Genomic DNA, 12050 nt, shown 5'->3' on the forward strand with positions numbered 1-12050 from the left:
TAACGACTATGGGTTCATGACGCAGAGTAGGATGTCTGCTAGTTGTAAAGAACCCCCAGTGATGTTGATATATTTTGTACATTCTGCACATTTGTCAGAGATGATACAATTCCCAGCATTCAACTTAGTATTTTTTAGTTTTTGTAGTTATGACATGTCTTTTCATAAGGAATATTATTTGATTAATTTGCTGCTTTTTTGGGGGCAATGTTCAGAGATTTATTCATGTAAGGGTTCGTTAGGGTTAAACATAAGCTGTTGCCAAAAGTGTATTGAAATATGTCAAATAACAAATAAACAAAACATGTTTAAACTCTTTATTTTTGTCTCTCCTGCTCTTGTTGTAAACGTTTAAAAGCATTAATAATCATCATCATCATCATCATAACGATTTAAGTCTAAATGCGTTTTTGTACGTATGTGTGTGTGTGAAAGAGAGAGACTTTCTACAACATTAATGTTTATCTTGTCATGGAACAGAAAATTGCACTACACAAATAGATAAAACAATTTACAATAGACAATTTACACAGTATCTGAGAAGATCAATTCCAGGAAATCTGAAAGCAGACTCGTTTTTTATGATACACGGGGGGATAATACTGAAACCTGGCAACCTGGTTTCATTAGCCGCACAAGCTCGCTCTCCTCCACTGTCACTGTGAAAGCGGTTAGCTAGAAAATACTGCTGCCGAATTTGAAACATATGTTGTCAATCAATCAATTTATCTATCACGACCTGTCATGAGTGTTTTGTGTCGCATAATTCAGAGAGGACTTCTCAACGGACGGACATCATGTCGGTTTGCAACGGGACAGCGAGACATCTTTGGTGGCGTGCCTCTGATGTCTCGTTCAGTTGCTTCCAACTGGTAAGCTAGCTACTGTAGCACACTAGCTAACGCTGCTAGATATAAATGGCTAATGCCCTCTACATGCTCAGGCTAATAGCTCAGCAACGCAGCTAGCTATCCAGACGAGCCAATGTTGACAATAACAGCAACTATATTTAGACATAGGAAAGTAGCACAATTTTGAAGTGATGTTAATTACTTATGGTGTCTTTCTAGTACTGCAAGATAAACAGCGTGTTGAACTTGATTGGCTGACTAGCTACAGTAGCGTGCTAGCCAAAATCTTAGTCAATTATATAAATCAATGCAATCAGATACTTGTCATATTGTGAGCTGTCATTGCCCTAGGACTTCTGCCCTATGTGAGAACCTTGCAGGACTTATGATGATAGGTAATTTCTTTTCCAGCCCTGTCAACCTGACCTATGACGTGTTTGACGGGAAAGGAGAGAACACGCCTCTTGTGTTCCTACACGGTCTGTTTGGCAGCAAATCTAACTTCCACTCAATTGCCAAATCCCTTGTGCAACGGACAGGCAGGAAGGTAACGCTGATTGTTGGGAGACTGTCTTAGAGGATCTATCAAGACCTAAAGTCATAGGAGTAGCTTCAAGTGATAACATTACGATTTCTCCATGTCACATGGTCTCCTCGCTCTCCCCCCCCCCCCCCCATCCAACCCTAGTGTTCTAACTGTCCTTTGTCCAGTTAGGTGCTGACAGTGGATGCCCGTAACCATGGTACCAGCACGCACAACCCAGAGTTGACCTACGAGGCAATGACTAGTGACCTGAAACACCTGCTTGCCCAGCTGCACATTGGGAAGTGTGTCCTAATTGGACACAGCATGGGAGGCAAGGTAGCCATGACGACCGCTCTGTCGCAGGTGAATACCCCCAGAGTGATAAATGGCATTCCTGATGTTACATTCATCACATTAAGGAATGACTTTGATTAGAGTGTTTTTTTTGTGTGTTTTTTTTATACGTCAGCTAAGCACCTTCTTTATCCCTCACTTCTTCTAACTCACCCCCCTTCCTCTGCCCTCCTAATCTGTTTCCTTCCTGGTCCCCCTCCTCGTCTCTGTCCAGCCCAGTCTAGTGGAGAGGTTGGTGGTGGTGGACATCAGCCCAGCTCAGACCACCACACGCACCAACTTCCGCTCCTACATTCAAGCCATGAAGGATGTGAAGATCTCCAGTGACATCCCTCGCTCCACTGCAAGACGTATGGCTGAGGACCAGCTTCGCAAACTGGTCAAGGTCAGATCCACCATGCGGTTGTTCTCCCTTCCCCTTATCCCTCGAGGGCTCACAGGTCTAAAAGAGAGCTTGGCACTGTGTGGGGTGCACCTCTACGCATTCGTAGAGGTGCACTCTCGATTTTCATAATCACTCTACATACTTTTTCCAGACCCAGCGTAAAAGGTCAAAGTACACATCTTGAGCAGTGATGTCATATTAACAGACTGGATTTACTGTGTTCTAAATGCTTCACAGGAGCACTCAGTGCGTCAGTTCTTGTTGACCAATCTAGTGGAGCAGAATGGTCAATATGCATGGAGGGTCAACTTGGATGCCATCTCGGCGCACCTTGATGACATCATGAGCTTTCCGGACTTTCCTAACACCTACGAGGGTCCCACTCTTTTTTTGGGTGGAGCCAGCTCTGCTTACATCAGGTAAACCTCCTAGACAACTACTGGTAATAACTTGGAAATAAATGTAGGTTGATCCCATGAAATGGTTGTCACGGACACCATGTGCTTTGTCGTACATCTTATCACTAATCAATTGTATTTCTCTTTCACTGTCCCCTGTGCTATCACCCTACCATCCACCCCCTTCCCAGCTCCGATGACTACCCAGAGATCCAAAGGTTGTTCCCTTGTGCAGATATACAGTACATCCCTGATGCAAGCCACTGGATCCATGCTGACAAACCTCTAGACTTCATTAGTTCCATCATATCCTTCCTGCAGTCCTAGCTCCTATTACGGAACCCCTCAGCTACGCTCGACCACAGCAAACAGACAGTCAGGGGGTGTGGCATCACCAACAAGAGACAGAGAGTGCTAAATGCTAATCCAGGACCAACCTCACCCTGTCAGTGCAGTTAGTCCTCCTTGCATTCTTATTAATACTCTCAAGGATACAGTGTACAAATGTCTGTTAATGCACTTACTAATTGCATTTTAGTTAGATAGGTACATAGTTTAGGTAGATAGATTAGGTAGATTTTGGTATTTATATGGATGGAATAGATGGTCAGAAACATTTTACGTAGATAAGTTGATAGATGCCTAGAGTTGCAGTTTTAGGATAAGGGAAATATTTTGGGCTATTTACTAATCCAAAGAGCCTCCCATTGTTGCACAATAGCGTACTGTATCTCAAATCAATTCATATCAGCACAGAAGAATGGCTTTTGGTCAATTCTAATGTAGGTATTCTTGGTCCAGCTGTTCTGTCTGAGCTCCTTTCAGGTATGAGTGATAAGGGATGTTGGCAGTAGATGGGGGGAAAAAGAACATTCCTAAACCATACTACTGGATAATAGCACAGTGCTTAGGGAGGAGTCAGATGGGCATCAAGTAAAGCAGCACTGGGTCTGTGATGGAAAGATTCAGCAACGCCTCCATCTCTCCAGACACCATTGTTCATAGAGTAACCCATTTATTTTATTATGATGTTGTTTGGAAGCACTTTTAGTCTTCGGCCTGGAATTCATCACAGTATTTTTTCTCACCTACTTAAAAAAAAAAAAAATCGCCCTCAACTTTGTGTTTTGCAGATGTGCTTGCACTTTTACAATGTGATGTCAACAAGATGGCTAGCTAACTTTTTCTGCTAACACAAATTAAGGCTAAGTTTACAGATACTGTATTCAGTAGATGTCTTAAACATCCCAGGTTACAATACTCAATACTCTGGCTATACTGTACACTACACTTTAATCTCAAGCAGCCATTGTAGTTGTAACTGTATAGTCTTTGTTGTTTGCAATCTAATCTGTGTTTTAGTGCGACATTATTTTGTAATACTTAGAGCGATAACTCTTAATATAACATAAAAAGTTATATACTTTATGAATATTCATCAAAAGATGTGCTGCAAAAAATATATAATGTATCTAACAATATTTTTTAATGTTGTCTGTTTTCATCTCCTGTGTTCCTCTGTGAAATGTGTGGGAAAAGTACAGTTGGAAAAGTGATACTGCCATATGTCTGTTACTGAGTAAGCAGTGTATGTTGTAAATGTGTGTGCCTCTTTCTCTTCTTGAGCTCTTTTATCTTCTAAGCGTCTCGATAACAGTTTACTCTTAACAGCCAGCAGCATTGAGAATGGCAACTATGTTGCCAGTTGTGTATATTATATAGAGAGATGCTACTCTACAAGGGTTTTGGTGTATGTGTGTGCTAAACTTGTATTGATCATTTTATAGCACTGTCTTTTGAAATCAGCGATCTACTATGGATGTCAGAAAACCCCTATTTATAATGAAATGGGTAGATTGAGTAGCTAGGCAGCCCCCTGCCCATCATAACTACAGACCTACAATCAGTTTCATCGTATTGCACATGTGGTTGGGTGGGTAGGAAGGTAAAAAATAGCTTTAGAAACAGGTCCCAGATCAGTATTGTTATTGCCTTGATGTTGGAAAAGAATGTGTGGTGGGGAAACAACTGGTGATTGTATGAAGATGTTATTTTATTTGTGTTGAAATTTACAAACGCTAAACTCAGAAGTGTGTACCGTTTTTCCTCTGTGAGCATGCCTTCTTTGGTTCGATTAATGCACAGCTCCGAAACATTGATTTAGCGATGGAGTTAATTGGCTCTTAAAACCTTGCAACAGGTAACAACTTTTTGTTTGGAAAATGGCAAACATGAACTTGACAATGTTCTTTAGTTGTGTGAAAAGCATATATTATACATGTGAATAATTGAGATATACAGTATATGGAAATTGTATAGAATGTATAACTGATGTATAATAAACATTTTAAAATGAACTTGTCTTGGCCTTAAAATAAACTCATGTTTTCACTGAAGATAGCCTACTCTATATCTACAACGACAGGCCTATACACAAAATACATAACTGCTGTGTTTTTGTATTTTTTTCTCCATTGTAACTCCATTACTTCCTTCAGGGTTCCTGCGGGGTCTTAAGTCTACAATTCTGAACTTGAAATTTAAGACCTTAAAACGTCTTAAAAACAGCCAGATTTTCATACAACATTTATGAAACTATGTGAAGTCCCACATCTCACATGACCATAATGCAACTTTTAAGTTAATTTGGATTTGAACCCAGGCTGTTGTGCTCCTGCCCCAGCATGTCTGAAAGAGCATGCACACTAACCCAGGCTGTTGTGCTACTGCCCCAGCATGTCTGAAAGAGCATGCACACTAACCCAGGCTGTTGTGCTACTGCCCCAGCATGTCTGAAAGAGCATGCACACTAACCCAGGCTGTTGTGCTACTGCCCCAGCATGTCTGAAAGAGCATGCACACTAACCCAGGCTGTTGTGCTACTGCCCCAGCATGTCTGAAAGAGCATGCACACTAACCCAGTGAGCTAACAGGGGAGCCCTGCTTGCTTCTGGTTTTCTGACACCCCAACTCTGCAGGTTGTTACAACTAGATAGTTCAATGTCAAATTTAAATGTTGAGTGGAGATTGGTACGATCCCTGATAGCTCAGTGGTTGAGGATGTGGGCTATTATGTGAGGGGTCTTGTGTTCAAATCTGGCTGAAAAATCTTCTTACAGCTCAAATTATGCTCTTGGAAAAAACTCGACGATAAAACTGATAAAAGGTACATTTCTTTTTAGAGTCCTGTTTAAGCCTTTCCTGGTTGGACAGTTGGGTACCTGGAAAGACAGTTGGGAGAGGGGATTTGGACAGTTGGGGAGAGCGCTGCGGTTACAGGGATCTGGCACTACGCTCTGTGCTGGATTTGAACCCAAGTTGTTTTGGTGTAGGCCCTTGTTCTCAACCCACTACACAGGGTCCCCCCCTCTCTCTTGAATCGCTTGAAGACTGAATCGCGATTCATATGTGAATCGATTTTTCCCCCACCCCTAGTACTTCGTGCTGAATGAAGTAAAATTAGGTTGTTAATGTGATTGCTTTATCTGTAAATTAAATTAATGCTTTTTCAATGACTTAATTCATTGAAATAACAATATTATTGGGGTAATGCATCGTGTAGGTCTTAAATTTCAGTCTTTATGGTCTTAAAAGGGTCTTAAATTTGACTTACTGAAATCTGCAGGAACCCTGTTTCTTATAAATGCACGTCATATATTATCTCAGTCCAGCGCTACATTATGGAATCCTTCATTCTCTCTGCTGCTGCCTTTGGAATGCTGAGACTCCTGTCTGTCATTCTGGTCGCCAGGACGATCACTCTTCCCCCGACTCCAGATTTTTTTCCATTTGGTCGTGGGTGCTAGGGAGGGGGTGGGCAGAGGGACAGGGGTTGGGGAGCGGGTATGGACAGGGGTTGAAGGGACCAAAGGGGTGGAGGAGAAAACCATGCGGGTTGTTGGAGGTGGTTTGGAGACAGAGATACTGGCTGGTCTCTGAATGGGCTGTTTATTGGTCCTTCTCAGTAGCCCTGAACGAGAGGGCTTCTTCTGGCATTCCTCTGCCTGTTGTTGGCTCTGGAGATGGTGGTGGAGGATTATCTGGACATCCTCCTAAAACACAGACAACACAAACTGTCAGTAACCAAACATGGCCAAACGCAGTAGTATAAGTATGGGTTTGTTTGAGTCAGTTTGAGGATGATGTTATACTGATAAAACAAAGACAAATCTACCCAACAAAGTGGACAGTTATTATTCACTAGGTTCTCGTAGCCTATTGCCAGATGGCCACTCCGACCTCCAGGGTTTTAAGCTAGTATTGTTCTGCCTCAGTGCACAGTACACAACTTTTGTCGGTCAATTAAAACACAGATGTGATTGTGTGTCTCCGAAAATAGTTGCAGATACTACTTATGTTTTTTCTTTACTCCACTAACATTCTAACACCTGCTGAGACCCACATGTTTATGATCCTTTCACTAATAAAACATATGGTCAAACCATTTTTTGATAGTCTTAGTTTTCCTCTGACATTGATTCTTTCTCATTGGACATCCTCAAAACAATTACCTTCCAGGCTTCTAGTTCCAGGGACATCTCCAGTCTTTTCTGTACTTCCTCCAAGAGATGGTTGTTAAGTGACATCATCTCTGTCTTACTGCGCAGAAGTTCCGCCTCCATGGCCTTCTTCCTGTTCATCAAAATCACAATCACAGATTATTTGTTTTCTGTTACAAGAGAACCTGCCACTGTTTGTGTATGTGTGTGGTGACTCACTTTTCCATGGCTTCATCTCTGTCCCTTAAAGCCTGCTGGAATACAGAGCTGTCTTCAACACCTTTGCCCTTCCGTGACCCACGTTTGCAATCCTGAGAAAATAATGGTTGCAAGGGTTATGATGGTGTTCATTTCAACAAGTCGGAAGAAATATTGTCATCTTGATCACTAAGTGTGGTGCAGGGTACAGAAGAGGAACTCTGAACTGTTCTTAAGGTTTATGGGTTACTGAGTGCATGTGTATGGCTTACTCCTCACCTGTGCGGTGTGGTTGATTGCTAACTTGCGTGCTACATTCTGTAACTTGATCAGTGCAGAGTCAAGGCGGTTCTCTTGATCCAAGGGTTCTACTGGCACGTACTCTGTTTCTGTTAGAGGAAGCAGCAACCTCAAAACAGACAGAACCTCCTCCGTGACCTATAGACACAGAGAGAACATTTTAGAATGATGGAATTAAAACTTTCATGGATTGTTATTAATTTTTCTGTGTGTGTCTGTGTGTGTGATACCTTTTCTTTGTGTTGGCCCCATCGAGGTCCATCTTTGTTCTCCTGTAGTTTGTCTACCTGAGCCTTCAGTCTCAGACTGCGTCTGCGAGACAGCTCCACCTCCCGACGCACCTCCTTCAACTACACCCACACACAACTATTCAAACCAGTGCATCAAACAACATTCCACTTGAACAAAGTATAAAAAAAATGTCCTGCTACACAAGATTCTTGAAGTAATCCGTGTAAACATCTAGACACCACTGACTCAGCTAATATAAATCCCATTGTCCCTTAACATTCATACCCCAAGGCACAAACAGCTAAGTTTCACTGACAAAGAGGAGAAATAAATATATAAACACTATATTTTCGATCATGATCACAGATCAAGACCATTAAGTACATTAAGCACACATAGTTTAAGCACAGATGCATGTTCTGCATTAGATAAAAGACATCTTAATATGTAAACCCAAACCCGACACAGAATACTGGTTTGTTCAGGGAGCAAACATGCGCTTCCCTTTGCAGTTTGTCACCCTTATGAAAAACCGACTCTTCTCTTACTGTGTCTGAGACGGGTCCTAGAGTTCTCCGGCGGGTAAGAGGTCTGCCACTGCTGATCAGGTCCGGTAAGGCTCTCTCTATGTAGCTCATCTGGGACAAGCTCTCCCCTTCCCTGACAGCCTCTCCTGGATCACAACCCACTCCCTGCCTGACCGTCATCAAACTGTCTGGACCCTCTCCCTCCATAGCACTGAGCAGACCGACATGACAATCTCCCTCCATGGTCAGTGTGGGGACACGGCAGTCAGTGACTGTGGTTGAATCATTCAATTCCAGGCACTCTATTTTCGGACAGGGCCAACAGTCACCGGCCACAGTTAATGATTCAGCACAGACGTCCCGAGGAGTTGATCCATCTGAGTCCACTTCCTCTTGTTCTTCTTCCTCTTGCTCAGGGTTGTCTTCTTCTTGTGTCACCGTTAGGCTTTCATTGACCTGTGGCTCAAGATGTGTCAGCATCGTAGGTCTTGTGGTTGGACTGCCTCTGATCGAGTCAGATGTATGAGGTTGGTCCTCCAGTGGGTAGCAGAGTCGCTCCATAGCGGTGAGCTGTGGTCTCAGCCTCTGGTTAAGGACTGAAAAAGATACAGATTCTTCCATGGCCTCAAAAGTTCTCAGGCTCCCACTATACACACACCAACAAGACACACAGGAGAGGACTGAGTACTTTCAGTGGAAACATATGTGGGAGTGAAAGAAAAGGGGGAAGGTAGAAAACAGGGAGGGATTGCAAAGCAGTAGAATGTCTCCCAACTTGTTTTTCCTGATCTTAAAGATACTCGCGACTCGGGACTCACGTTTGGTGATGTCACAGCGTGATGTCATGGGGGCTGAACTGAAAACACTTTTGTTCCTCATTTTTAACTATCGCTACGGAGACAGCGGAGCCTAGATACAGATGCGTAAACATGTCAGAGCTTGAGGGCAGTCGTGAGGGAGGAAAACCTTTGATCCCTCAACACAAGTGAAAGATTATGCAGGTGTGACGTCTGCCACCTGTCTGAACTACAATCCTCTAATCCCATTGGCCCCTCTCTATCTGGGTGAATCCACACAGTGCAATCCTTAGCAGCAATCCAGTCATGAGAGAGTCAACAGTAGAACAAGGTCAGAGACTGAGCTCCACTCCCTCTCTTTCATCCCCACTTATCACAGGAGTTTCATTCACTCTCTGCCCAAAAACAAACAAAACCAGCTCAAAACCACTCATCCCCAAAGACAATAGCTCTGTTGCATGTTTGAAGTACTTGTGTATGGGGGTAGGGAGGGGTGTAATGCTATATTGTAAAGACAAAAAAAGGTGTACAGCATAAAAACAAGAGCATATTTTATTATTCTTTATGTCACAGTAATAGAAAAATTCATATTTTTTTGTTTTACCTCAGGTCTCCACAGGAGAAAGGTTTACATCCCTCCCTGCATCCATCACCATGAACGCCTGCAGTTGTTTTCTACATGTATATTTGAATCAATTTGACCTCCTTATCATCCATGTTAAATCCTGTCCTATCACAGCTCTGTTTTCATTTTCTTATTTTTCTCTGGTTTCTGGTCCTGGCTGGCAGCACACCTGAAGCCCAGATTATCAGAGGCTGAGTCTGGAGTGTTCCCCATCCTGGATGAAACACAACCATCATGTTGCCATGAGCAACATCCCACTTCAGGGCAGATCCAAAGTAGATATTCAATTTAAAAAGAACCAGCACCAAGGAATCCAAATAGGGTCCAATCATGCACAGTACCTGGTGGTGATTCGAGCTTTGTGATTGGCTGATCCATCTGAAGTATCAATCCAGGAAGCGCCTCGGAGGACATACATTGGTCGGGCTCCAGGAAAGGGCGTGGCTGTCCACTCCCATGCATTTCCCATCATGTCATACAACCCTTGAAGAAGAAGACACACACTTAGAACAAAACCTCCAGCTGAACTACACACATCACAGCCAAACCTTTATGTAGCTAAATCTAACAGAGCTACCTTTAACTATCAATACCATCATCTATGCTTTTTGACTTTTAAAGTTAGCTTTGCATGCGTTAATTGGACATTGTGCAGGAGGTTGATAGGTGCATTGTTACCATAGCTGTTCTGAGGTGGGAATGCAGTGACTGGAGACAGACCATGGTACCCATCCTCTGCCTTGTCTCCATCAGGGAACAGCCCCTAATATACAGTACACATCAAGTGACCTTACTATATAATATTAGGCTGATTCCAGGTCAGGTGACACAAAATACATAGAAATTGTGATAAGGGATGTAGACAGTACTGTTTTATTTGTTATTTTCTTCCATTTTTGTTTTGTTTATTTAAGGAGGGTGAATATTATTAATCTGACCTGCCATAAATTGGTCCGGTTGGGCTGGAACTTGTTTCCCCATGGATATGTCCGTCCTTGTAGAAGAGGATGAAAGATGGTATGTTAAAAATGATGGATCAGTCACAAACCCTCTCCCACCATCTTAACATGACATTAAATCACCACAGAATCATCAATCCGCCTCACCTTGCAGGCCCCCGCGTGCAGCCCATTCCCACTCCTCTTCTGTTGGAAGTCTCTTCCATTTCCAGTGACAGAAGGCCCGTGCATCGTTCCAGCTTACCTGAACCACTGGGGAGTCCAGATGGTCCCGGATCCCAGAACCAGGCCCTGCAGGCTGGGCAAGGGAGGGGGCAACAGTCAGTGGACAGAGCCAGCTTGAGGTGATGGGGCAGAGCCATATGACCTTACAATAGGGCTTACGGCTTTACCTGATTGATCAAGTCAAGGGATTTATGTATAATGTGCGCAGTGTAACACAAAGTAATTCTGAACAATTACATTCTAGTCCAAGTTCATCAAGTTCAAAAGTGAATCGGCGGAGAAGCTGAGATGCCGCTGTCTTGACTTTACCTGTCTCCAAAACACCCGCTCCACTGGCAGCCACCAAGGTGCAGACTGGGATGTGGGAAGTTTTTAAAAACGAATTAATTTAGTTTGAGGAAAAGCTTTGAGGCAAACAAAAGATTGTAAGTAAAAGATGTTTTGAACGTGCAACGTCTGTTATGTTAACACACCTCAATTTTTTCAGTAACCTTACTCTTCAGCTCGTCAGACACAAAGTCCTGAAACACAAAACTCCAGCCAAAAGTCTCAGCCTCTGTTTTGTACTTCTGTGCCCTGACAAACTCTCTGTTGATAGATATTGAAAGACAAATTATGCTATACATCTTGTTGCCCCCAATGAGGCATCATACAAAACGTATCATTCGCATGCTGTTCAGTTTATCTGACCTGAAGTCAGAGTTTGTGACGGGGTATTTATCTATGCTGAAGGTTCCGACAGCGACTTCTTTCGTTGGCGACTCTCCATCTCTGCCGTCTGCTGCGTTCGTACCCATAGTCATTTTACCTCCTGGAATGTGGACCCCTTCATCACCTGCATGAAGAGTTCGAATGACTGGTTGGACGAATTTTGCAAGCTAATAACGTTTCCGGATTGTATATCTTGGGTGAATGTTAACTATCCTCACCTGCTATACAATACGTTGTGGCGGACAGCCACATTAATGCGACTGTGACATCCATTGGGTAAAAATATGTGTTCGGATGGTGGGCTTTGAGCCCAAAACTTGCAGAATCTTTTGTTGACTTTACTATATAGCTGGCACACAACGTTTTTACAGGATTTTCCCTTTTGACTAGCGTTCTGACTTCAGCGGTTTCAATCAGACTGTATATAAGGTTTCATTGAGGGACAGGAAGTTGCGGTCCGACTG

General features: G+C 43.0%; 3 protein-coding genes across 3 annotated transcripts; 1 reads left to right on the forward strand and 2 right to left on the reverse strand.

Moving 5' to 3' along the window:
- Positions 1 to 617: 617 nt before the first annotated feature.
- On the forward strand, positions 618 to 4059 carry abhd11 (abhydrolase domain containing 11). Its single transcript, XM_047020206.1, has 6 exons — positions 618 to 872; positions 1263 to 1398; positions 1567 to 1740; positions 1946 to 2116; positions 2354 to 2535; positions 2706 to 4059. Exons 1-6 carry the CDS (start codon positions 745 to 747, stop codon positions 2839 to 2841), a joined length of 927 nt encoding a protein of 308 aa, XP_046876162.1. The 5' UTR covers positions 618 to 744; the 3' UTR covers positions 2842 to 4059.
- A 656-nt stretch (positions 4060 to 4715) lies between these two features.
- bicdl2l (bicaudal-D-related protein 2-like) lies at positions 4716 to 9516 on the reverse strand. The gene is made up of 6 exons (XM_047020205.1): positions 8291 to 9516; positions 7742 to 7861; positions 7491 to 7649; positions 7233 to 7324; positions 7026 to 7146; positions 4716 to 6566 (listed from the first exon to the last, which is right to left on the reverse strand). The coding sequence occupies exons 1-6, from the start codon at positions 8888 to 8890 to the stop codon at positions 6177 to 6179; spliced, it is 1482 nt and encodes a 493-aa protein (XP_046876161.1). The 5' UTR covers positions 8891 to 9516; the 3' UTR covers positions 4716 to 6176.
- A 77-nt stretch (positions 9517 to 9593) lies between these two features.
- Positions 9594 to 12042, reverse strand: sumf2 (sulfatase modifying factor 2). Its single transcript, XM_047020207.1, has 9 exons — positions 11805 to 12042; positions 11566 to 11710; positions 11349 to 11463; positions 11185 to 11229; positions 10798 to 10948; positions 10630 to 10685; positions 10370 to 10454; positions 10033 to 10174; positions 9594 to 9905 (listed from the first exon to the last, which is right to left on the reverse strand). The coding sequence occupies exons 1-9, from the start codon at positions 11857 to 11859 to the stop codon at positions 9800 to 9802; spliced, it is 900 nt and encodes a 299-aa protein (XP_046876163.1). The 5' UTR covers positions 11860 to 12042; the 3' UTR covers positions 9594 to 9799.
- Positions 12043 to 12050: the final 8 nt, after the last annotated feature.

The sequence above is a fragment of the Hypomesus transpacificus genome, chromosome 5, assembly GCF_021917145.1.
Source record: "Hypomesus transpacificus isolate Combined female chromosome 5, fHypTra1, whole genome shotgun sequence".
Classification (NCBI taxonomy): Eukaryota; Metazoa; Chordata; class Actinopteri; order Osmeriformes; family Osmeridae; genus Hypomesus; species Hypomesus transpacificus.